We start from the raw sequence: 27,944 nt of genomic DNA on the forward strand, positions 1-27,944 counted from the left end.
GGAGAAGAAAAGTTAGCTAAGAACTCCCCTTCCTTCTCCCTTGTCCAGCACAGCTTTTCTCTCCAGATACCTTGCCTATCTTCCCTACTATCCATACTTACATTAGTGTTATCATTGCCCAGCATAACTGAAATTGGTAAATGGGTAGAATCAACCCTATTGACTATCTCAAAGGATAAAACCAAATCAAGCAACTCGTTTGACGTAACAAAGTAGTCTATGACACTACTTCCCGTACTGCAGATATATGTACACCCATCATCAAAACCTTTATCACACATTCCGTTTATAGGCCTTGATTCGGACCTAACTTTACCTTTCTCAGTAAAAATGTGTATATTATATGTGGTAACAATGTCATTAAAACATTCCTGCACATCCTTTATATCAACACCTTCAATACTGTGCTTGCTTTCTGGAAATTCTGTGTCTAAAAAAGTATAAATATGATATATAAAGTCTAATATCAGCAGACTCAGAAGGAGGTTGTCATCGTGACGGTTGTTTACTTGCCTCTCTCGTAACCTAGATACATAGTTACGTCCTGATACTTCGTCATCCAAGCTCGACGTAAGGGAGGTTACTCCACATCCCCCATTCTCATGCAAACAACATGCATCTGTTTCACAAGGGAATTAAACTAGATCTAGCTATAAATCAATTAACTGTTCCATTTCAGCTCCATGAACTGTACATCATTAAATTCAAAGTCTCTTTTGCCCAGTGTCCATTTCCTGACGAATTTAGAACTGACTTAACTTTTTAATTCAAAGGTTCACCTAGATCCAAACATCAACAAACAAACAAATTTCAACATTAACAAATAGTCAAGTGAATTTACCGCTCTTTCACAGATCAAGTTTTTTAGGTGCTTGTACTTTTCGTCCTGACTTTGTGTGCACAGTCTTGTGACTAGACTTTTCAACAGGAAAGTTGTCAGGTGGTAGGTTTCCTGGCTGATCAGCTGATGAATGGACTGTTGTGGTAGCCCTGTTGTCAGCATTTTCTTCATGTCTTGCTTCATCAGAAGTCTCCAGCCTCTGCTTCGGGAGAGTTGAGGACGCTTTCAGCATTGCAGGTTGAGCTGATGTCTGGTTTCCATTTCTTTTGCGAAGTTGAGTGCGGTTTCTGTGTAGAGAACCTCTGTCAGTCTGAACCACAACAGACTGAGGCGAAGCATTTTCAATCACAACTGCTTCCTTGGTTGTCGGCGTATTCACCCAGACTACTTGTCCTTTTGCTAGTTGGACTTTTTTGCTCAGTGTCAAAGATCATAGTAGTACTTCTGCTGATTTTGAAGTGTTCATTTTTCTTCTTGAAGTCTTCAACCTTTGGTTTGAAGGGAACATGTTGGCTCGGAATTGTAGGCACACAATTTCTCAGTTTTCGGTTCATCATCAGTTCTGCCGGACAGTAGCCATGTTGAAGGGGAGATGTCAGATAGTTGAGAAAGGCAACGTAAAGGTCGGCAGATTTCTTCAGGAGATTTTTCATTGCTTGGACCGCCCTTTCTGCTTCACTGTTTCCTTGAGGATGATATAGAGTACTGGTGACATGAGTGAAAAAGTAGTCCTGGGAGAATTTCAAGAATTCTCGTGAGTTGAACTGTGGACCATTTTCAGATAGTACAACCTCTGGACTTCCAAATCTTGCAAAGATGGATTTGCAGTAATCAATGACAGCTACTGATGTAGTCTGCTTCAGGTGCATGGTCTCTATCCAGCAGGAGTAGTAGTCTACTACTATGAGGTAAGATTGTCCATTCAGTTCAAACAAATCCATAGCAACTTTCTGCCATGGGTAGTCTAGAGTCTTCGTTGGTTGCAGAGGTTCTGGGAGTTTTCTTTCTCACACGTTGTGCAGGTACTAATGACTTCCATTTTCTTTGAGAGTCCTGGCCACCAAACGCAACTTCAGGCTAATGCTCTGCATTTGACAACGCCTTGGTGACCTTGATGAAGTCTCTGCAATATTTCTTCTTGCAGTTCAGCTGGAATCACCAGGCGGCTCTGGAACAGCCGTAGATCTTGCTGAACTGTCAAATCTCGGCGAGCAAACCAGTATTGTCACAGATTGACGCCCTTTTTCGCTGCTTCAGGCCTGTGATCTAATTTGCAAAAGTTCATGATTTTGTCAGAGCATTTCTTCTGTCGAATCTCTTCCAGCCTTGCATCACTTGCTGGAATGCTGTCAATGACTGCGCAGAAAGAGGCGGCTGTCTCGTCTTCCGTCATGTGGCCCTTGACAAAGTGTCTGCAGTCATCAGGTTCTTCCCTGCAGTGTATACGATGTCGTATGAAAACAGCATCAGGCACATGTGGAACCTCTGAATCCTTGGAGTCAGCTTATCTAGCAGTTTGGTTTTCAACAGTGCCAGTAGTGGTTTGTGGCCTGTTGCAACTGTGAATTTTGACAGTCCAAGCAGGTCGTCTTGAAATTTTTCACAGCACCAAGTCACTGCCAAGGCTTCTTTTTCCACTTGCTCGTATCTTTGTTCTGTTGCAGTGAGATCTTGAGGCATAGAACACTGGCTTCCAGTCATTTTCATGCTTCTGGAGTGGTACACCGCCCAATCCATATGATGATGCATCTCCTGAGACTTTTGTAGGCTTGTCTGGACTGTTGTGCACAAGCACTGGTGTTGAACTCAGCTGCTGTTTCATTGTTTGGAAGGCTCTTTTTGTGGCTCTTCCCAAATCCAGTCAGTCTCTTTCTTTGGTAGATCTCTCAACGGTTTTGCTGTGTTGGCCATGTGAGGTGCAAATTTTCCAACATGGTTCACCATTCCCAGGAATTGACGCAATTCCGAAATGTCTGTAGGTCTAGGGAAGTTTGAGATAGCTTGCACTTTCTCTGGATCCATCTGGATTCTTTCTTTTGTTATCATGTGGCCCAGGAACTTCACGGAGTCAGTTGAGAATTAGCATTTCTCATTGAGAGTGATGCCAGCTTCCGTCATCTTTTGCAGAACAATTCTCAGTCAACTATGATGTTCTTGCTGATTTCTTCCAAAGACAAGGACATCATCAATGTCGCAGATGACTCCAGGTATTCCTTCAAAGATGCGAGTTATCTCTCGGGTGAAAAACCTCTGGTCCTGAGCTGATGCCAAATGGCATGCATGTGTAGCAGTATCGCCCGAATGGAGTGATGAAGGTAGTCGGCTCCTGACTGTCTGGGTGAAGTGGTATCTGGTGGAAACCACTGTTAGTCCAGTTTGGTGAACACTGTGGCACCATCCAGTTGAGCAAACAGTTGATCAGTAGTGGGCAGTGGAAAATTCTCTCGACGCACACTCTTGTTGAGTTTTGTGAAGTCGATGCACAGTCTCACTTTCCCATCTGGTTTTGGCACTGCCACGATTGGTGCACACCCGTAAGTGGGTGTCTCTACTGGGACAAGATGATATCATGTTCTTCCAGTTTCTTCAGTTCTTCTTGAACTTTCTCTTTCATTGGAAGAGGGAGTCTACGAGGCGTTGAGATTGCGAACGGTTGAACGTTTTCTTGCAATCTTATCGTGTAGGCATTCTTCATTTTCCCTAGGCCTGTAAACAGCTCTGGGAAATCTTTTCCGTATTGATCATTGTCGACCGCATTGACTCTCTCGATCAGTTTCAGTGCCTCAATTGCCGGTCTTCTCATAAGTGGTTCTCTCAGGTCAGTGACAACGTAGAGATCTTGGTCTAATGAAACTTCACCTTTTTTTTTTTTTATAGTTGCGCTGACTCTGTCAAGCACATTGATTTTGCTCTGGCCAGGTCCAAACAGTTTTTTGTCTGTCTTCTGGATCAGTGGTGAGTTCTTTTTGAAGAACCTGTCAGGCACAACAGTCACGTCTGCTCCAGTGTCTGTTCTGAAGTTTACAGAACGACTGTGTGTTTTGGTGGTCACCTGAACATCAACATGCCAGTTCACTGCACCACACAAGGACAGGTACGTTTACTTCTTCATCTTCGAGACATCTGACCTCAGTCTTTGTTCTGTACATTGCTGCAAAGTGGCTTTTTTAAATTGCACTTTCTACACTGCATATTTTGCTGGACATTGTTGCCTACTATGTGTCGAGTATTTTCCACATCTTGTGCATTTTCTTGATGAATTTTCCTTTTCATTTCTTCCACTTTGTTTTGGTGGGGCTCTTGATTGTACGTTGCCGCCTTGTTTCTTCTTGAACAAGCGTTGCACTTGAATTGAACCTCCTTCACCTGACATTGACTGTACTGCTGTTTGGAACTTTCATAAGCTCATCCAATGGACATACACTTATCTAATGTCAGTTCTTTGTCTTCTAGGAGTTTTTCTCTCAGACCATCTTCTCGTACTCCAGCAACAACCTGATCCCGTATAAGTCTGTCTTCCAGTTTGTCCAAGTTGCACGGCTTTGCATGTTTTCTCAGGGTTGCTATATATGCTTCAATGGACTCAGATGGCTCTTGTTTTCTCAAATGAAATTTGTAAGACTTGATTGCCTCATGAATATCGTAACCCAACGCGCTTAGTCAGGCCTTGAGAAAAAAAAATAAAAATAAAATAAAATAAATAAAGTAGAAAAAAAAATTAAAAATAAAAATAAAATAAAATAAGTTAAAAAAAAAAAAAGAACATCAAGAGCCCAGTGGGAGATAGCATTTCGTCACACACACGGCACGTGCGTGCAAGTTCTTCAGATGACAGCAGCTGACTTCCAGTCTAGAACAACAGGCGGACAAGTACCACCGAACACCGTTTTCTGCCTTCATCCCAATAATAAGGTGACAGAACCTAGTGACACGTGACACAGAGTGACGTCATGTGTTCAATCCGTCTTGTCAGGTGTGGGAGGGACAGATGTCAGCACAATTTGTACCCAGGTAAATGAGGGATCACTGCTGGCCATCAAGCACCAGTTAAGTCAGGCGTTGTCCAAGTTGTAGACAGGTCAGCGATGGATGACTCCACGCGGTCTTAGCGCTATCTGTGTCTCAAGGCCTGACTAAGCGCGTTGGGTTACGCTGCTGGTCAGGCATCTGCTTGGCAGATGTTGTGTAGCGTATATGGACCTGACCGAGCGCAGCGACGCCTCCTTGAGCTACTGAAACTGAAACTTGGCGCTGTCTTCAAACAGCTGATGGTATAGCTGTCTAGCTGATAACGTGCACGGAAATACAACACGACAGTGTGACTCTGAATGTCTTCCAACTTCAGTGATGTCCTTACGTAAAGACGTTTGGGTAGCTGACGTTCTCAGTGACAGCAATTCACACACTCACACACACCACACACACACCACACACACACACACACATATGTTAAGCAGATGTCCGTTTACCTGCCTCATACATCTCTCTGCACTCTTCTCACAGACAGACACGGGTAGACAGCTCGCTAGCAAGACAGCCAGCCAGCCAGACAATGAGACAGACAAACGGATAAAAAAAAAAAAAAAAATAAAAAAAAAAAAAAGTGTACGTCAATGTCCCGTATCGTTGCTAAATCTCCCTGAAAATAAAAAGCTTACAAACACCACACCACTAACAAATGAAATATAAACACTGAAGAAAAAACTAAAACAAAACGCAATTAACAAACAAAAATACAAAACAAACAAACAAACAAAAAACAAAAAAAAAATGCAGCAGCGATCTGTTCAGTCAGTTTCCCACACCGACAAGCAGACAGACAGGAAGGCCGGTAGACAGACAGACAGACAGACAGACAGACCGACAAACACACACAGCCTACCTCATTTTCACATGCATTAACGCACCACCTCAAAAACGACGCTGCGAAAAGGGAAAAGTGATCGATTCTGTGTCGTGTTGGGAAAGTCCTTTACTGAATGCCGGACTCTCCGGACAACGATGTTTTCTCTGTGAATTTCCCCCCCCCCCCCCCCCACGCTGCACACAGTCATGACAATATCACACACACACACACTACACTGCACGATTAATGCCACCACCCTCTTAATGCTGCTACCCGTTCTATGAATTCCCCCGCCCCCCCCGCTGCACACAGTCATGACAATATCACACACACACACACACACACACACTACACTGCACGATTAATGCCAACACTCTGTTAATGCTGCTACCCGCTCTGTGCTACCCGTTTTTTTCTGCGCTACCCTTTCAGTGTCATTTCGCGGTCAACTGAGGACCGCACGCAGACACGGTTTTCCAGTCGCGCGCGCGCGCGATGTGTGTGTGTGTGTGTGTGTGTGTGTGTGTGTGTACTTTAGAGAGAGAGAGAAAGTCTGTTTATTATACTGTCTACCCGTTTTTTTCTGCGCTACCCTTTCAGTGTCATTTCGCTGTCAACTGAGGACCGCACCCAGACACGGTTTTCCAGTCGCGCGCGCGCGCGATGTGTGTGTGTGTGTGTGTGTGTGTGTGTGTGTGTGTGTGTGTGTGTACTTTAGAGAGAGAGAGAAAGTCTGTTTATTATACTGTCTATGCGAGCTGACACAACACACATGAGTATGGTCACCATTATGTGTGAAAAGGCAGAAACGTCTTCTTCTTCTTTATTATCATTATCATCATTATTATGATGATAATGACGACAACGACGACGATAATGATGATGCCTATTTTTGGTCATTAAAGAAGAGTTAAAGAGCGTGCGTCCGTACAGCATCAAGTACTTCGATTTTTTTTTATATTGTGTCGACACTTCTGTATAGTTTTATCATCAAATAATCTACATCATCATCATGAAAAATCATTGCAATGCTCATCATCAATCTCAATCTTCTGTTACCTTTGAGATATTCTCAGTTGAAAGCTTCTTCTCCTTCTTCTTCTACTTTTTTTTAATTTTTTATTAATATATAAAAGAAATCAATCATTTTGAGAAATATAAAGAGTGTTAATACTGTAACACATCATGGAAATTTTGGTGCACAATACATTAAATCAAAATTATTTCACCGAAAGTGAAGAGAACACAAAATATCAACTTCTTTTAAAAACATCTTTTTGATCATACTGGTGAATCATACTTAAAGATTTCCAAAGCACTGAACCTTTGCCGACAAGGCACGGGTAGGCTGACCAAACAGAAAAACGGGTATGGACTGAAGATCGCAAGGGTAATCTGGATGGTTTTTACCCTAGAAGGTTGTTTCAGGACGGATCTGTCAGTTACACTTGAACAGTTTCAGTTTCAGTAGCTCAAGGAGGCGCCACCGCGCTCGGACAAAACCATATACGCTACACCACATCTGCCAAGCCAAGCAGATGCCTGACCAGCAGCGCAACCCAACGCGCTTAGTCAGGCCTTGGAAAAAAAAAACCACACAAAAAAACAACAAAAAAACGGGGGAATAAATAATAGATAAGCTTGCATAAATAAATAAATAATAATTATAATATAGAAAAAGGTAGTAGTAATAATATTAGTAATACTAATAAAATGATAATAATAAAACATAAATAAATAAATACATAAGACAACAATGGTGATAAATAAGCGAATAAATGTAAAACATGAAGACACACATTCACACATACACCCACACATGCATAACAGAAATGCACCAAACATGCAGTTTCACAGATATGAAAGCACAGTCAAATACATATAAACGTACATAAGCTCCAACACACACACACACATACACACACAATACCTTGCACCTCCTCTACCCCCCTCCTCCACACACTCATTTCTAGTCTGAGTATCGCAGCTTCCACGACACACACACACACACACACACACACACACAAACACACACTCACAGAGATGAACACTTACTTGTACAAGCACATATGAAAGCACAGTCAAATACATATAAACGTACATGAGCTCCAACACACACACACACACACATTACCTTGCACCTCCTCTACCCCCTCCTCCACACACTCATTTCTAGTCTACGTATCGCAGCTTCCACGGCACACACACACACACACACAAACACATACTCACAGAGATGAACACTTACTTGTACAAGCACACACACATACGCCCATATCTCCCACCCCCAACCCCACACACGTACATACAAAGAGATATATATATATATATATATATATATATATATACGTTCCAATATCCTGTTGCTCCCACAGTGTAGGCATGCATACACTCACATACCTCATCCTCTATCCCACCTCCCCCCGCACTCCCACCTCCCCTCACACACACACACACACACGTACACATATCTCTCCTGACACTTGTGTACACTTTCACTCTCGCGCATTCACAAACGCACTCAAAAGCACAGACCCACACATACACACACATACACACACGCACAGAGGCTGCCACTGACTGGCCGCAAGAGGGATGGGAAAAGATCTCTGATGCCAAGAACGTGGCGTCTAGTGTGTTGCTCAGTTTATTGTATTTGGAAAGGCCCACAGAGACTCTGTTCCGTTTTGAAGAAATTTGCGCAATGTTGGTTTGGAAATGATGCCGATATTTGTTTGATTTGCAAAGCATCGTGCTCTACCTTTCATGTTAGACTTGCGGCCGCTCCCTCTCTCTGCTTCTATTTCTTTGAGGCGTTCGATGGTGTGATGGCCTTGTACCTGTTCTTTTTGGTATTCTTTGACTTTTCTGAGGATTTCCGATTTTCCTAGATGTAGGCGGCTCGTTGGTGTTGCGTTACCAGCAAGTCTGTCAGCTCGCTCATTTCCCTTAACACCTGCATGTCCCGGGCAGTATGACCATGTGAGTTTTTTAATGTGAAAGTTGCGCATTGCGTTATGCCACTCTGGGCTTCCCATTCCGCTTTCAATTTTCTGTATGAGGTTCATTGAGTCGGTTAGAATCATGGCATGTTGGTTTCCGGGCGTATGGATGGACGATAGCCACTGGAGGGCATGTGTCACAGCTTCAACTTCCATCGTTAGGCTGGAGGTTGTGACTTTGTAGGCAGCATTCTCTTCCCAAATTGTTTTTCCATTTTGTTTCGCAGTGAATCCCCAACCAGACTGGTCTTTGGTGACTGAGCCATCTGTGTATATGATGATGTCCTCTTCTTTACTGTTTTCTTCTATTAGTAGCTTCACTTCCGCATCAGTTTTGCCCTCTGGCCATTCCCGACAATGTCTTCCTAGAGTGGGTGAAATGACTGTGTTGAATAGATGGTTGAGGTTTTCGGGGGTTTTCTCCCATTCTTTCGTTTCTTTCAGGTCTTGTAGTCGGCATACTAGCTGGATTGTGTCTTCTGCTTGCCCCATCCATGATCTTCCTCGTCCTAGACGGCTGCCTTTTGGTTCTTTGACTGCGTCATGCAGTGGGTTTTGAGGGTTTTCTAAAGGAAAGTAGGTCTTGACCTGTTCTAACTTGTTTCTGACCTGCACTGAAGGAAGGTCAAGCAGGTATTGCATGGTTTCTGTGGGCGTGTCTTTTGTTGTTCCAAGGATCAGCCTCATAGCTTCATTTTATACTCTTTCTAACTTTAGGAGGTTGCTTTGAGACGGTGTTGTTAGCCCAAGTCCGTAGTCGATCACACTGAGGACGAGTGATTGGTATAGCAGGAAGAGGTGACTTTGTTCAATTCCTTTGGTTGCCATTGCTTTTAAGACTGAAAGGCCCTTTTTGCATTTGAGAACAGTATTTTCCGTATGTTTTCTGAAGGTCAGCATCCTGTCGAAGTGTATTCCTAGGTAGCGTAGGCATTCAGTTTTCTCAATTTGAATCCCATCGAATGACACAGAAGGTGGTGATTTGCTCGCGGTTTTGTTGTTGAGGGTGCACAGCAACGTTTGGGCTTTCGCTGGATTGATGGAAGATCCTGTGTCTTTGCACCATTGAGCAATATTGTTTAGTTGTTTCTGGACGGCTTTAGTTCTTTCCTGAGCATTTTTCGAAGTTTTGAAGACCAGGCCATCATCCGCAAGGGTAAGCACCCGAGCAATTCCATTGTTGTTTAAGTCTGCAAGGCCCTTCGTGTAGACATTGTAGAGGACAGGAGAGAGTGGAGACCCTTGTGGCAGTCCCATGGATAGTTTAGAAGGTGCAGACATCCAATCTCCGAGGCGTAGGACGACGGTTCTTTCCTGAAGCGCTGCTGCTATCCATCTTGTCAGTGTCAAACTTACTCCATACCTTAGTAGCAGCTCCATGAGGTGCGCAAACTGGACTTTATTGTAGGCATCTTCAAGGTCAATTGCTACTGCTAGTGTTTCTTCTTTTCTTTGAAATCCTTCATACACCTCATATGCAAAAGCAGCTGCAATTTCCCATGTGGACTTGCCTGTTCTGTAACCACCTTGATTTGAAGGGAGAATGTGCCTGTGTTCAAGATCCCTTGCAAGTTTCCTGGCTATCATGCGTTCCATGAGCTTTCCAGCAATGTTTTGCATGGTCAGGATCCAGTAGCCGCTTACCTGACGATGGTCCTTTCCTGGTTTTGGTATGGGTTTTAAGAAGCTGTGTGTCCAGTCCTCCGGCACCTGTCCATTGTGGAAACTGTTTTGATATAGATTGAAAAGTTTGCTTCTGTCTTCTTCCGATAGCTCCTTCATGTCTGAGTAACGAACTTTGTCTGGGCCAGGAGCCGATTCTTTCTTGCATTTAGCTATTGCCTCGTTTAGATCATCCATACATAACATAACTATATATAATCAATAGGATGCGACCCAGTCAACAGTATTTGTCCACAATTATTAAAGTACGGCGTATTTTCCCATTGATTCTCATTGCGAACAGGTGATTACAAGAATAACCGCCAATCAGGTCTGGTGGGCAAGATGGCTGAATCGTTCTCGAGCAATGTGTAGTAGGGGAAGCGAAGGGTAAAGTCAGTTTGGGGACACACATCATATAATAAGATAACAACTAGAACAAGGTACAGCCTATCATGCACGGACTTTCACACGTCTCACATGAGAGTGCGCGCGCGCGCGCGCGCGCACACACACACACACACAGTTCTCAAGAATTTAAAAGGTGGATTGAACGTGGAATAAAAGTCTTCAGAGCTCTGGATTTCAACTTAAAAGTTCTGTAGCGTCGTCCTGATGGCAACAGCTCATAATACTTTGCTAAAATATGGGTGTCGTCAGTTGCTATCTGCCTGCTTTTTTTAACCACTCGACTTTCATACAGCTCTTGCATACTAGCTTGTTTCACTCCCACAATTTTACTGCATACACTCATGACATCGTTCAAAACACACTTACTCCTCACTCCCAAACTTCCATACCAGCACATAAATGAAACTGTAAGCACGGACTCGATACAACATCGATAATAACTTTGAAGAATTTTTGAATTTATACCAACATTTCTAAGCTTCTGTAAACAAAAAATTCTAGATTGACATTTCTTATGAATGGAATCAACATTTCTGTCAAAAGTCAGCTTATTATCTAAGATGGTCCCTAAATATCTATATTCATTGACCCTCTCCACTGTTTGACCATCAATAACAAGGTCAGCTACAGGCAAGGGGTCTTTCTGAGATCCAGATATAAATAAATAGCATCAGAGTTGGACAGATCTTCAATTGTTGAATCATCAGAATATTTTATGACAGGAGTTTCCTCCGTGCCTCTGCAGTCATTTGTGTACAGTGTAAAAAGAACAGGGGACAGCTCTGTACCTTGGGGTGCACCAGTAGAAGTAGATTTTAGAGAAGAGTGGGCAGAATGAAAGCGGACGGACTGAGTTCTATTGAGAAGAAAACTTACTATCCAAAGAGTAAGCTTCGGATCAACATCCATGCCTAGCAGTTTGAGGGCAAGAAGATGAGGTTGTATTGTGTTAAAAGCAGAAGAGAAGTCAATAAAAAGGATACGAACGAAAGATCCCGTGTTATTCAAATGAAGGAAAGCATTATGAAGGAGAGTTAGGATAGCATCGTCAGTACTTCTGTGTGCTTTATAAGCAAACTGAAGAGAGTCAAGCTGCTGTTCAGTGAAAGAAAGAAGATGTCGGAGAATAATTTTTTCAAAGCATTTCATCACTACTGAAGTCAGGGCAACAGGACGGTAATCATTTAGTGCGGCTGGGTTCTTTTTCTTGGGGATAGGACAGATAGTAGATTTTTTCCAGATGCTGGGGACAGAGCAGTCCTTCAGAGACCAGTTGAAAATTTTGCAGAACACGTCACACAACTGGGAAGCACATGTTTTCAGTAATTTTCCGCAGATATTGTCGGGGCCAATTGCCTTCGTGACATTCAGTTTTAAAAATAAAGATTCAACAACTTTTGCATCGATCTCAAAGTCTTCACCTGTGTTCCTATCTTTGATCTTTTCCTGCAACTGTGAGATAACACTATCCAGTTCCCTTCCCAGATCATTCCTTTCAAAGCGACAGTAGAAATCATTCAGTTTATTTGAAAAATCAATCTGTTCATCCTTTTCCATTTTACAAGCTACTGTTTTCCTTTTCGTTTCTCCAGTGATAATTTTTAACCCATCCCATGCATCTGCCATTTTTCCTGTCTGAAACTGTTGCTCTACTTTTGACTTGAATTCCCTCTGTCCCCTTCGTAATTCACCTCTAAGCTTCTTTTGTATCAGTTTCCTATCCTTCTTGTTCCCTGACTGAAACGCTACCTTTTTCTCGTTTAAAATTGTTTTGAGAGACTTTGAGATCCATGGTTTGTTGTTGGGGAAAAGTTTAATTATTCAAGGGAACAAGAAAATATAGGGAATTCTGTTCACTCTTAGGCGCTAATCGCCTGCAAGCGATTATAATATACCTGATTCACAGAGTCGGCCAGCATGGCTGACTGTCCTTATGTATGGCTACTATGGTTAAGAAAACATGTATATACAATTTCCCGCGCAGTTATGAACGTTTTTGTTAATTTTCATAGATGAAATAAACATTCAAAAGACTTGTCAATAAAACTCCCCTTATTCTTGAATCAGTATTCCGAGCGATTAATTCTAAATTGACGGAAATAAGAACAACCAAAATGCGGAGTGAATTTCAGACAAATCATAGTGGAGAAGGGAAAACTTTACTGGAAAGTTATACGAGCAAGAGCGAAACATGAAATTAGTTTGGAGGTATAGAGTACTTGTTGGAGAATTGTGATATGAAGAAAATTTTGTTCGCTCTTGGACGCAAAGCTTAGGAGAGCGATTATAAAAGAGCCGATTATTATGGTAGATCGACATGGCTGACTTTGTTCTCATTCGTGAACACTAGTATCAAAACGAACTGAACAGAGAGTTTTCCGAACGCTTTTGGGCGAAATGTATGATTTCTAAAGACACTACTAATGCAGTATAATCAATTGATGCAGTAGTTTCTGTTCACCAACTAATTATATCCGAATATAATTATTTATGAAATGAAGGAATCGAAGAGGTAACAAAGATGGCGGACCGTGCTTTACTGGATAGACAGTAGCACCGAGAATAGCTATGCAAAAAGTTATGCGAACAAGAGCGAAGCATGAAATTAGTATGGAGGCACAGAGCACATATCGGAGCATTATAATATGAAGAAAAATCTGTTCGCTCTTCGACGCTAAGCTTATGACAGCGATTTCAAAACACCAAGTATATAGAGTGGACCAACATGGCCGACGCAGTTCTTGTGTATTGACTGTTATGTCAATGAAAGCTTGCGGAAAGGATTTCCAAACACTTTTGAATAATTTATATATGGTGAATAATTTTGGAAGATGATACTAACAGAGAATAATGTAATGGTGCGGTATTTTCTGTTCTTCGACCAATTTGTATCGAAATATAATTATTTATAAATTAAAGGAATCGAAGAGATAACGAAGATGGCGGACTGCGCTTTACTCTATAGACAGTAGTATCGAGAATAGTTATGTGGAAAGTTATGCGTACAAGGGCGAAGCAAGAAATTAGTATGGAGGCACAGAGCACATATCGGAGAATTATGATATGAAGAAAAATCTGTTCGCTCTTCGACACTAAGCTTATGAGAGCGATTTTAAAACACCCAATATATAGAGCGGACTAACATGGCCGACTCTGTTCTTGTGTATTGACTGTTGTGTCAAAAAAAGCTTGCAGAAAGGATTTCCGAATACAACTGGATATGGTAAATAATTTTGGAAGATGATACTAACACAGAATAATGGAATGATACGGTATTTTCTGTTCGCCGACCAATTGTATCGAAGTATAATTATTTATAAAATAAAGGAATCAAAGAGGTAACAAAGATGGCGGACCGTGCTTTACTGTATAGACAGTAGCATCGAGAATAGTTATGCAAAAAGTTATGCGAACAAGAGCGAAGCATGAAATTAGTATGGAGGCACAGAGCACATATCGGAGCATCATAATATGAAGAAAAATCTGTTCGCTCTTCGACGGTAAGCTTATGAGAGCGATTTTAAGATAATGGAAATGATTATAGAGCAGATCAACATGGCTGACTCTGTTCTTGTGCCAAAATCAAACGGTTCTGTGAGAATCTGCGTATATCTTACTCACCTTAACAAATCAGTCCAGAGAGAAGTACATCCCATACATTCTGTGGATGAGAGCCTCGCGCAGCTGGCAAACTCCAAAGTTTTCACCAAACTGGACGCAGAAAGCGGATTTGGGCAGATCCCATTGTCAGATGAGTCAAAGCTGTATACGACTTTCGTCACGCCATTTGGGAGATTCTGATTCGATCGCTTACCATTCGGCATCAACTTAGCAAGTGAAATCTTTCAAAGAATGATGTCAGAAATTCTTGTTGACATTGAAGGAGTGATATGCCACATGGACGATATCTTGGTTCATGCCGCTGATCAAGAAACGCACGATCAACAACTCAGAATAGTCTTGCAAAGATTACAAGATTCAGGACTCAAGCTCACCCTGAATGAAAAGTGCGAATTCTGTAAATCATCAACAAAATTCCTAGGCCATATCATCAACTCGGAAGGCATTCGCGCGGATCCAGGAAAAATCCAGGTCATCAGGGATTTCCCAGTCCCGACAACAGTCACAGAATTACAACGATACATGGGTATGGTCAACCAAATGGACAAATTCACACCCAATTTGGCAGAACTGAACGCACCACTACGTCAGTTGCTTCGAAAAGATTCTGCATGGCTATGGACTGAAAACCAACAGAAAGCCTTTGAACAAGTGAAACAACTCCTGACTTCACCTCCAGTACTTGCACATTACTCCCCTATGTGCAAGACAATCATTGCAGCCGACGCTTCATCAACAGGCATCGGTGCAGTACTCCTCCAAATACAAGAAGATGGATCTCGCCGCCCCGTCAGCTTCATGTCAAGGTCACTCAGCGATTCAGAAAGAAAATATGCAACCATTGAAAAAGAAGTATTTGCGGCAACATGGGCATCTGAAAGATTTAGTGAATACGTTCTGGGCATGGAGTACACGATCGAAACTGATCATAGACCACTAGTCCCACTCCTGAACACAAAAAAATCTGGACAAGATGCCAACCAGAATTCAACACTTTCGCTTACCACCAATGAAATACAGTCCCACAGTTATACACGTTGCAGGCAAAAACCAAATCACAGCAGACGCATTTTGTCGTACCCCAGCCAGCGAACCCCAAGAAGCAGACATCAGTCTTCTTGATGATGTAACGGCATACGAAAAACAGACCATCGACATTCTACAAGCATCATCACAAAAACTGGAAGAAATCAAGAAGATGCAAAAAGCTGACCCAGAAACAGCTCAAGTTAGAGAATACTGTCAAACTGGCTGGCCTGCCTACCTGCCGGAATCTCCATTACTAAAACAGTACTGGAGAAATAGGCAACACTTCACCATTGTCTATGATCTCTTCCTGTTCGATGACCGCATTGTCATTCCCAGTGAACTGAGACTGGACACACTCAACAGACTCCGTGAAGGACATCTGGGGATCACCAAATGCAGAGCACTTGCCAAGACTTCAGTTTGGTGGCCTTACATTTCAAGTCAAATCGAAGCAATGATCAACAAATGCTCATCATGTGCAAAACTTCAGCTGGAGTACAAACAACCCCTTCTTCACTCAACCTTTCCAGAAAGACCATGGTCCCGAGTTGGAACGGATCTCATCAAACTGGATGGGAAAGCATTCATCTTGGTTGTTGACTACTTCCCCAGATGGATAGAACTGCGTTGCTTTGAGAAACAATCCTGCAAAGAAACCATCACAAAAATCAAGAGCATCTTCGCTGCACACGGCATTCTTGATATAGTGATTTTTGACAATGGACCTCAGTTCTCCAGCTATGAGTTCCAAACATTCGCTGCTGAACATGGATTTACCCATACCACAAGTTCACAAAAATATCCGCAAAACAACGGAGAAGCCGAGCGTGCTGTGCAAACACTCAAGAAAATCCTCAAAAAGTCGAAAGACCCACACACAGGTCTTCTGTTATATCGATCAACACCTCTACAGATACTCCCCAAGTGAACTACTCATGGGAAGAAAACTAAAAACAAAAGTTCCCGTACTTCCTTTTCTCTCACCTAAAGCTCCGGACCTCAGGGACATTCACAAGAGAGAAAAATCTTCAAAAGAAAAACAACGCGATTGCTACAAGAGACATGCAGCAAAAGAAGCTCAACCACTGGAAGAAGGTGATACTGTGTTCATCAAAGACATGGCAAAACCAGGGGAAGTACTCTCCAGACACCACAATCTTCGTTCTTACATCATCAGAATGCAGAATGGCACCATCTGCCGCAACCGGACACACCTGATGAGGACTTCGGAGGAACCACCACCACCACCTGTTGCACCGAGACGCCCAGCCATCACTCCCACGCAGCAGTCACCAGAGGTGTCAACTCAGCCATCACCCAATTCTTCACACCCCAGCAGAACCACAGACATCAGTGAACACAGGACAACCTCTCACTCGTTTTGGCAGACTCATCAAGAAACCAGAAAAACATGACCTTTGACTGAACCACTGTATTCTTCAGCCGTGACCAAACATTGCAGCCAGACACAGTGGTTACATTCACGGTTTCCGTTTTTAAAAATTAGTGTTTGAAATTTAGTTAGATTTCGGACAGTTATCAATAGTTCAACATTTAATTGCATATTTGTGTTTATTTTTGAAAGTCCTTTAACAAAAGCACCAAGCAGTAGATATATTTATTGTGATGTTTAGGTTCACATCGACTATGATGCACACAGGCCTATCTACAAACACAAACTCCAGTGAACAGCATATATTTATATCCTTTAAAAGGGGGGAAGGAAATGAGTATCTGATCTTTTGAAATGCCTTGATGCATGATTATATATTCTTACCTTATACAGAATATAATAAATAAAGCCAACCAGACGATAGGAATAATTAAGAGAACAGTTACCTATTTAGATAAATATATATTTCTTAAACTGTATAAAGCATTGGTTAGATCACAAGTGGAATATGGAAATATTGTGTGGCACCCATACCTCAAGAGACAATCTATAGCTATAGAAAGGGTACAAAGACGAGCAACTAAGTTATTAAAAGAATGTAAATATATGAGCTAACAACAGAGACTTATATACTTAAATCTGCATTCATTAAAGGGTCAGTAGAAGGCTAAGAGGGGATTTAATAGAAACATACAAAATGTTAAATTGCTATGATGAAGTAAATGTGAATAATATTTTTAGAATGTCAGATTATGAGGGTACACGAAATTCAATGATGAAAATTTTTAAAGAGCACTGTAATAATAACCTAAGGAAAAAATTCATTAGCTAATAGAATTGCACATATATGGAATGCGCTACCTATTGAAACTAAACTTGCACAAAATACTAATGCGTTAAAAAATCTCCTTGACATGAACATAAATTTAAAAGAAAAATTTATTGACTTTGACGAGTGATTTACAGTACGTGTAAAAGAAAACATATATGTATCCCACAAATAAAAGAGACCGATATTTAAGGGGACATAAAAAAGGCCGTGAGGCCTAGGCAGTCAAACGCCACTTGCGGCTAGCGGCAGAACGGCCACTATGGCCACCAAGGCCGCCAACTCGCTCTGATTGGATAGTATTTTTAATTTTGAGAACACCCTTTGGTTGTAGTCGGTGATCTGAATATAGTATTCCACATGGGCCAGCGCAAAGAGTTCTGGACATGTTTGTGGCATCGGTGGCTGGTCCCTGCTAATTACGTATCCTTTGTCTTTCTGCGCATCGCGTTGTCTCCATCTACTCCGGTGTCACGGCATTTTACGCGCGAGAAAACTTGTTGAAGCTTCTTTCAAGATGACAATGTTACATGATAGAGGTAATTGGATAGTGTTTATAACTCGAAGATTTGGATTGATAATTTTTTTTTTATAACTTGATTATTTTAGGTTGTTTTTAACTGCTTTAGGTATTGGGTATTAGTGTCAGCCATTGTTCATCCAGTCACTGTCAAAAATGAAAATAGAATCAAATAAATGAAATGAAATAATAATAAGATAAAGCAGTGGCAAATAGGTATATATACATATAATTGATTATCATGTACAAACTGTTCCATATATTTCTGCTTTTCTGATTAGAAGAAATACATTCATAAAATGTTTTTAGAATTTTTAAATGGTCACGCGTATGCTTTTGCTATTAAATCATGACACTTTGTGTCAACCAACAAAATATGCAGCCATAGCCCATTTTCTGGGGTAGACACACATCTGACACACATTTTAATAATTATTGAGCTATTTTCTAAAACATACAAAACCAAAGTATCAAACCACAACATGCCCCAAAATCAATCACTGAATCGGTCAACGATTTTTTTTAGTCTTTTTTTTTTCTATCCTCATGAATCCTTTACTGGATAAAGCGCGAAGCACAAATGAGTCATGAGGGCTTTGCCTCTTGTCTATCATAGTGAAACATTACTGTAGTGAAAGCGAAATATTTAAATCTAACACCTTCATGGAACTTGTATCTCCTTTTTTCTTCTTCTTCTTTTTTTTTTTTCAGCCAGTACAGTATATCGACTTTTCATTGTAGTAAAAACCACAGTGAGAAGGAATCCAGCAAAAGGTTATGTGAGAGCCTCTTTATAAGAGTTCGTGAATTTGTGTGATGGACTCGGGGTAAGGGTAGGGTTGGAGTGGAGTGGAGATAGGGGTAAGGGTATGGTTGGAGTGGAATGAGGAATTAAGAGCAGTAAAAGATAGCAGGTTCTCGTGCAGGCAGGAGCATATGAAAGCGGACGCCCTTTCAGTTGTTTATTTACTACAGCTATGACAGGAAAACAGTGCCTGCAAGACACAAACAAATAAAAGCCATAAATACAATGTCAACGTTGCATGTACGTATAACAATAAGCATACATGAGGCAAAGACCAAGACTGGTGGAGTACCCGCATCAACAAAGTATAAAGGAGGGAACCAAAACCAAACCGAAACACAAAAACCATATTCTACAATACATGAACACCAGAAGCACCATAAGTGGGAAGTCAGTCATTCATGGATGTGGGTAACATTAACAGGGAGCATACACAGTGCTGTGCCTACCTCTGGGTTTGGTATTTGCCCAAAACAACTATATGCAACTCCCTTAGTCAAGTACCATTAATACTAACATACCTTATGGTAAATAATAACAACATAATTATCAAAATACAACAAACTCATCCTACCAACTCGAGCAGTCAGCAGGTGGTCTGGCCAGGACAAAATGATGTAAGCAGAGTGACGTCACATATTCTGTGCAAGGATTAGGAGGGAAAACGTCGTCTGCTCTGGCTTGTGCGTGAATAGTGGTGGAGCAAGCATAGCGCGCTTGGTCACATTTGAATGGTTGATTTCAATAAGGAATTCAGATATGACTGTTTCTTTTACAAATTTAATAGCGTGGAGAACCGTGTTAGAATCAACACAAAACAGAATCTGAAATATAGTTTTCGAAAAGGGTATCATAAGTTTTAACGCCAGTAGAATTACTATGAATTCAGCTGTGAAGATTGACGTATTCTCTCCCAAATGAAATGAGTTTTGAAACTTAGTCTGGAATAAGGAAAGCAGCACCAGCTCTGTTATTTACAACAGAGCCGTCTGTAAATATCTTTAAAACAATTAGAGTATTTGTTTTGTAAATGCGACGTAAGTAAATTTATGCTGTCATCTTTGGTGATATCAGTATGATTGATATCAATTTGCGCTTGGAGTTCCCATGCTGGTGAAGGTGAAACTTCAGACCTTTCAGCAGTATGTGGGGGTTTATTCAAGTCAAAATGTGTTGTAATATTTGACGTGTATTGTCCCAGTGTGGTATGAAAAGATATAGATCTAGCTCTCTTTGGAAAATCGCGGTGGGATTTGAGAGTATTTTCTGATTCCAAATTATGTTTTATCGGTTAACTTCTCATGACAAATTTACTACACGCAGGTCCTCTAATGGTAACACTGCCGCTGCACTGTATGTTTTCTTACTTGAAGCATGGACTGGTAAGCCAAGTGCCAGTTTGTATGCTCTGCTGTCTATGCTTTGAATTTTTTTTCAGTTGATATTTTGGTGCCCTAAAGCATACTTCTTCTGTGTATATATATATACATAGATAAATAGAACCGAACAAATGATGTACAAAGTTGTAATAGAATGGTTGTTTGCATACGATTTTCAAGAAGTTTAATATTTTCCTAATCTTTGTTAAAATGGAACCGATATGATGATTCCAAGTTAAGTTTGATGTAAGGTGCACTCCAAGGAAATTAACTACTTTATGTATATATATATATATATATATATATATATATATATGTTATAAATTTCAAATCAAGGTAATGTTGCTGGACTGGATCCATTGTTAAACTTGCGTCTGCGCGCGCGCGTACGTACGTGTGTGTGTGTGTGTGTGTGTGTGTGTGTGTAGGCCTACTTGTTTTAGAAGTCATTGTACTTGGGGCATTCCAAGAGATTGAAGAGCAAGAGCATGGAGCAGGTGCGCGTTGTCTCTTGCGGCAACTGTCGTAGCCTGATCCTCACCTACGTCCTGTCAGCGGCTACGTTACTGTATTTAGCCTTCAACGTTCCCGCCTTCTCCATGTCACGGCTGCTTCCGGTGACGTCATCGCTTTCACGCTTTGCTGAGTGCCACGACGTGCTGCGGAATATGCTGAGAGGGCGCTGGCACCAAGACGTCATGACGCTGGAGGAGGTGGAGAAGATGAGGGCGCTTTATAGAGAGGTAAACAAAGTGATTCCATGTTTTACTGGACCCGGTGTTCGGTTGTCTGTGTGTATGTGTGTCCGTGATAAACTTTGACATTGACATTTTCTCTGAAAATTCTGCCAGTACCAAATTTGACTTAAAAATTGTATGAACAAAATCTCCACAGCCATACCAATAACAGGTTGGAAGTCTCCTGAATTAAGCCGTTTCTTTACGATTCATTAACGGTTTATTTCGTTGAGTTTTTTTCTTCCGAAATCCGAAAAATTTAAAAACAGCTTCCCACTGAGTTAGGCCAACAAGCAACGAGTCTTTGGTGAGAAGACATGACCTCATTTTTCTTGTTCACAATTAAAAGGAAAGAAATACAAATTCTGGACAGAACACATACAGTAATTCGAAGTATACCATCGACGTGTTTACTGCATATAAATATTCTAAAGTGGACACAGAATTAACCGGAATGAACATAAAAGAAAAATTGAATTGATCGTTTCTTCCAGTTCGTTGTAGGCCTCCACTGGTTCGTGCAGATCTAGAGTTCTGCCAGGTGTTGCGGTGGGTTTGAAGGGATAACAAAGTCTCTTTTACCGCCATAACAAAATAATAATAGAGATATAATAAAAGACACAAAAAACTTTGTTTAAACGGCGTTATTACGTCCACTACAATCACATCTATTTATCACACGAAGAAGAAAACGTCAACATAGCTTAAGTATTAAATTCGGTGTCACTAAAACTCGAAAAGACGCGAAAAGACACGAAAAGACTCGAAAAGACGCGAAAAGACACGAAAAGACATGAAAAAAATGTGAAAACGCGAAAAGACATCCGAAAAGAATGTGAAAATGCGAAAAGACAGACTAGATATTCCAGGACTTTTCATGTCTTTTCACATTCTTTTCCGGTGTATTTTCGTGTCTTTTCGCGTCTTTTCGTGTCTTTTCGCGTCTTTTCGCATTTTAGTATGACCCCTTGGTGTCACTAAAACTCGAAAAGACGCGAAAAGACTCGAAAAGACGCGAAAAGACACGAAAAGACACGAAAAGACACGAAAGACGCGAAAAGACACGAAAAGACACGAAAAGACGCGAAAAGACACGAAAAGACATATGAAAAAAATGTGAAAACGCGAAAAGACATCCGAAAAGAATGTGAAAATCGAAAAGACAGACTAGATATTCCAGGACTTTTCATGTCTTTTCACATTCTTTTCCGGTGTATTTTCGTGTCTTTTCGCGTCTTTTCGTGTCTTTTCGCGTCTTTTCGCATTTTAGTATGACCCATTAAATTTAGTCAAATAACGTCAGATGCGCCGCAGCAGTGGGGATTTGTCTGCTTGCTTCCGAACTAAACATTCATGGTTCGATCCCGCTTACATGCCTTTTTTTTCTTTTTTCTTTTTTTCTCTCCCAAGCTTATTTAATATATCATATTTAATACAGAGTACTTTTCAACGATTTTTTAAATTTTTTTTGTCTCCTCGTGATTCCCTGACTGGATGAAGCGAGAAGCATAAACGAGTCTTGAAAACTTTACTTTTTGTCTCTTCTGTATGCATTCACTTTCGCTAGAACGTGGTCTGTTGTTTTTGTTGTTGTTTTTTTTTTAGGAAAGGTGGCAGAATGGATAAGACACTTACCTGCCAATGCAGTGTCCTTGAGGGTCTGAGTTCGAGTACTGGTTTCGCCCCTTCTCTTCGATTTGGAAAAATCAAACTATCCATTCGGATGAAACGATAAACCGAGGTCCCACGTGCATCACGCCCTTGGCGCACTGAAAAAGAACCCATGGCAACATGAATGTTTTCCTCAGGCACTTCAGTACAAGAAATCCACTCTGACAGATGGACAAATATAAAAGAATTATACATGCGCTCAGTGCCTGACCCGTGCGTTGGGTTATGCTGATGGTCAGGCATCTGCCTAAAATGTGGTGTAAAATGTGGAATTGTCCGAACGCAGCGGCGCCTTCTTCTGAAATTGAAACTTTTTAGGTAAAAGAATGTTGTCTGTTGCAAAAAGGATACACGACTTGATGTGTTGAAATTGCACTGTTTATTTCTTTTTGTGTTTTTCCCCCCTTCCCTTTTCCTTTTGTGTGTGTGTGTGTGTGTGTGTGTGATGTTTATTGTAAAGCGCTTTGAGCTCCCTCTCATGGAGGAAAGCTCTCAAAAATGTATCCATTATTATTATTATTTTATTATCATCATTGTTATTGTTATCATTATTGTACTACACTGCCCAGCAATGTGCTGTACTGTACTGTACTGTACTCTAATGCTCAATATGCTGTTTTGCCTCGCGTAGATTCATAACATTGTATCGTATCGTATCGTATTGTATTGTGCCAGGTTGTTTTCCATTCTGACGTATTCTGTTCCGCTGCTTTCTTTTCAATACAAATCCATAGCGGAGCGCCTTTGCTTTAATTCTCCTTTTCCCGAATTTTTCTCGTTTGTTATTCGCCCAGTCCGAGTTGCCGTGGCAGAATAGGTTAGACGTTGAAGTTCTAATCCAGGGATTATGTGGACAGAGTATGGGAGTATGGACAAAATAAATAAATAATGATAATAGTAATGATGATTGTATTTAAATAGCGCTGAATCTGGTGCAGAGACAAATCTAAGCGCTTTGACACCAGTCATTCACACGCATGCATAGCTCTAAAACTGAAGAAAGTGAAGACAAGAAAGAGGTAGAGGAGGGAGGCTATCTTGTGAAGAGGTGGGCTTTAAGGCCAGACTTGAAAGAGCTGAGTGGGGAGACCTGACGAAGCGAAGGAGGAAGTTCATTCCAAATAAAAGGTCCAGAGACAGAGAAAGAACGGCGTGGATCCGAAGCCGATCGTAGAGAGCTAGATGGAGTGTAGAGGTGAAGGCAGCCGCAAAGATAGGAAGTGGCAGACTCGTGAATACATTTATAACATAGAGTGCCGATCTTATACTTTATTCTGTGTGAGACAGGGAGCCAATGGAGATGTTGCAAAATAGGAGTTATGTGCTCAGATCTGTTCTTTCTGAGGACGAGTCTCTCCCTATCCCCACGATAATGTTGCATGTTTGAAGTGACAGTGAATTTTTGGGCACAAGGCCAAAACCACCCTTCTTACCCTTCATGTGTTAAGTGAGTTTGGATATACGACCTAAATCCCTCTTTATATAACTAGTGTTGGACACCTATGTTGTTAGGGGTGAGTTTAGGTGTGAGGTCAGGACCATTTAATTCCCCTCCGCTTGTAAATGTCCTGTGTGTAGGAATGGTATGCTGAAAAAAAAAATGGGGGGGGGGGGGGGGGGGTTGAATACAGGCATGCGTTTTTAAAATGACTCCACCTCTGTTGTAATTTCACTCCCCTGGCGTGATTCTGATTCACCATCTTGTCTGTAAGTACTCCCCAAAGAGTAATTTTAGGCACGTGCTCAAACTCGTCCCCACCCCTATCCAAGAGGAATGCGAAAATGAAAAAGTGCACATGTATATTTTCCCCGCCATTGGGTGTTTTTGGACCTTGTAACGAATGGGGAATGATGGTGAAACAGATAGCTGATTCTGGCTCAGGTCCAGAATCACAATCCCCTCAAATGGAGGTGCACTGTTTTCGAATTGGATTTACTTCTTTGGGGTGGGGCAGGGTAGTTTACGTGGACACATGCCAATAATGTGGAGTGATGGCCTAGAGGTAACGTGTCCGCCTAGGAAGCGAGAGAATCCGAGCGCGCTGGGTCGAATCACGGCTCAGTCACCAATATTTTCTCCCCCTCCACTTGACCTCGAGTGGTGTTTTGGACGCTAGTCACTCGGATAAGACAATAAACCGAGGTCCGTCATGCATTTAGCGCGCGTAAAAGAACCCACGGCAACAAAATGGTTGTTCCTGGCAAAATTCTGTAGAAAAATTCTGTAGCAAAAACAGGTAAAACTGCACGCAGGAAAAAAAAGAAAAAAAAAGGGGTGGCGCTGTAGTGTAGTTCTCCCTGGGGAGAGCAGCCCGAATTTTACACAAAGAAATCTGTTGTGATAAAAAGAAATACAAATACAAACACAAATAATCACCCCCAGGGAGTGATTTCAGGAAGGGAGTGATTAGGTCCATTTCAGCAATCTTTCGTAGCTATCTTGTTGTTACGTTCTCTCTCAATTTCAAGTTGTACAGACACACTTGTGCATACGTGGGTGCTTATGCGTGTGCGTGTGCATACGTGTGTGTCTGTGTGATTCGATCATATTTTCTGCCTTCATCCTGGTGTGTAATCCATGCGTGTGTACCCCCCCCCCCCCCCCCCCCCCCGATCCCCCACTCCACAGACCCAAGGTCTAATGAGGTACGGTCAACACACCGGTGACAGATGTGGAATGCAGGTTGGACGCGGCTATCCAGACAGGTACTTCAGAACTATGTGTGACCCAGACGGTGATGCCCCCTGCTGCTACGACCACGTCTGCCGAAACATGTCCCTCCAACAGTGCACGTGCCCGACCTGTCTGCATATGCGCTCGCCCATCTATGCAGAGTACGCCACCTGGCGGACTCTGGACCCCTCATGCCAGCCATGGAACTGGTCTGTGAGCGGCTTGTGCCAGCTGCTGAAAAACTCCACCCTTGTTTTCATTGGGGACTCTCTGATGCGGCATCTGTACACCGCCTTCCTCTTAAAAGCTCGGGACAACCCGGTAACTGGTGCCTTGCAATCAAATGTATCCAACGGTTAGTACGTACCCGGGTCTTTGGTCTGTCTCTCTAACTGTCTAATCTGTCTCAAGTCTGTTCTTCAGCCTTTGTGTTCCTCTCCAGCATATGCAGGAGTCGTTTTACTAACACACAGCTTGAACGAGGAGGCGGAATATTGTTGAATGTCCCGTCACACATATTGGTGATTGCAGACATTTTGTTAGAGTATTAACGTATACATTTGAGTATTATCGTTTAGAAGAGGAGGGGGGTGTGTATGAATGGTGAATTGGGGGAAACCGGGCAAATGAGGGAGGGGGTTGGGTGAAATTTGAAAACAAAAATCTAAATACAGTTACAGGAAATTACTTAAAGGACTTTGTAAAAGAGAAGTCGTTAATCTATCAAGCGAAACAACTGATATTGAATGCAAAAAGTCAAAAACACCAACGTTCTCAGTCACTTGTGAAGACACATTCATCAAACTACAGAAAAAAATCACATGCTTAATTGTCAGGTTACTAAGGAATATGCACTTGACATTAGAACAGTATTTAGTCCGAAGTGAATTTGATGATAGTCTGAAAGTTAAACTCAGAACTGGTCTGCGAATCGGACCAAAGTCTGAAAGAGTCAATTGACGAGGTTTTAGAGTTGAATGAAAGCACCTATAAAAGTCTCTTTCTAGTATATTACTTATTTCCTTGTATGACAATGGGCAATATACTTTTATACTCTCTGTATAATTTGACCATGAGACCATGGATAAGCCCCTTCACGACAGTCACCGTGAAATCTGCCCATCCCGGATACTGTGACAGAACTTCAAAAGGAAGCCAGTCGGATGAGACGGTAAACCGTCTGTTAGTGTATTTACTGTGATATCAAAGTAGATTGAATTGTATGTGCACAGCCACGCTGAGGTTCTCGTCACAGTACTGTGGTCAGTCTGTTTAATGTTCAGTGTGGTGCGGGTTTCCAGAGAAGTGCGATTCTTTTATTGTGGTTAACTGTGTTAATGATGCAGACCCCCAGCTAACTGACGTCTGCAGTCAACATCTTACGGAGGTACATTCACGCACCCATGTGTATGTTAACATTAAAAATTACCGCTTTTCTGCTACCCATCTCTTTCCCCACTCCACTAAGCCTGATTTTATCTTACATTTGACATTTTTACGAAGGTACATTCAGGCACCCATGTGTTTGTTAGCATTAATTGTACACCTTAGATGTGTGCAAATCAGCTGGTGTATGTCCCACTCAACAAGTTGCCTGTCAAAGTTACGTTAGTGACCAAACATGACCAATATGTTGCAGACACACGTTCCGCTTGTTCTGGCCAGCACATGTTCATACGAAAAAGGTGCCGACCAGTTTTGGACAGGGATGCCAGACTGTGCAATGGCTCTGTCCTGGCAAAATTCTTTTTCTTGCCGTCAGTAAAACAGGCCAGGACAATCCACAAAGTCGTACTGGGTGTCCCGAATTCAACACGCTCCATGGTGTTCTTTGGTATCGGCGTTCACGACTTCTTAAAGAGGAAGAGAACCAAGACCACTTTACTTCGCCCACTGTTCAAAGCCATGAGATCTCGACAGCTGTCCCGTCCTCATCTTGTTTGGGCCGGTGTGCACCAGTTGGGCATGATGAGGCTCCCACTGAAGTCCAGCGATGGCACAGGGATCAGAGGCTTCAACCAGGACATCCAGCACTTTCTGGACGGTTATCACGTGCCCGTGTTCGACACCTACAATCTAACGGACAACGTGATGAGCTTGGACGGAATTCACTACGGTTACGGCGTCAACACGATGAAGGTGAACATCTTTCTGCACTATATCCACGAGCTCAAGTCTCTAGGAAAATGGTGATGAGGGGAAGAACCAACACATTTCGTGGCATAGTGGGAGAAAATATGGGGGGAAATATGGTTATTCGTTGTAAAAAAATAAAAAAAATAATAAAAGAAGAAGTCATTTTGTTCTTGTGTATACGCCCGCGTATGTGTGTGTTGCTCACATGTGTATGTGTCTGTGCGTGTGTTTGTGTGTGTGTGTGTGTGTGTGTGTGTTATAGAGAGAGAGAGAGAGAGAGAGGGGGGGGGGAGGAAGCAGTTCGATTTTTTGCATGATTGTATACGATTTAGATGGACTAAACTACAGCAACACACAAAAAGAGCACGTCATGGAACCCTCTTGCATC

General features: G+C 41.8%; 1 protein-coding gene across 2 annotated transcripts in view; it reads left to right on the plus strand.

Annotated features, from left to right (window-relative positions):
* The window catches only part of LOC143280579 (uncharacterized), a 59,858-nt gene extending 32,152 nt beyond the window's left edge, over nt 1–27,706 (plus strand). For both annotated transcript variants that reach the window (XM_076585281.1, XM_076585280.1), the window contains exons 2-4: nt 20,767–21,081; nt 25,376–25,775; nt 27,060–27,706. In XM_076585281.1, the coding sequence (XP_076441396.1) occupies nt 20,827–21,081; nt 25,376–25,775; nt 27,060–27,613 (1,209 nt within the window). In that variant the 5' untranslated portion in view covers nt 20,767–20,826 and the 3' untranslated portion in view covers nt 27,614–27,706. The remainder of the gene's footprint in view (nt 1–20,766; nt 21,082–25,375; nt 25,776–27,059) is intronic.
* Nucleotides 27,707–27,944: the final 238 nt, after the last annotated feature.

Source organism: Babylonia areolata, chromosome 3 (genome assembly GCF_041734735.1).
Source record: "Babylonia areolata isolate BAREFJ2019XMU chromosome 3, ASM4173473v1, whole genome shotgun sequence".
NCBI classification, from domain to species: Eukaryota; Metazoa; Mollusca; class Gastropoda; order Neogastropoda; family Buccinidae; genus Babylonia; species Babylonia areolata.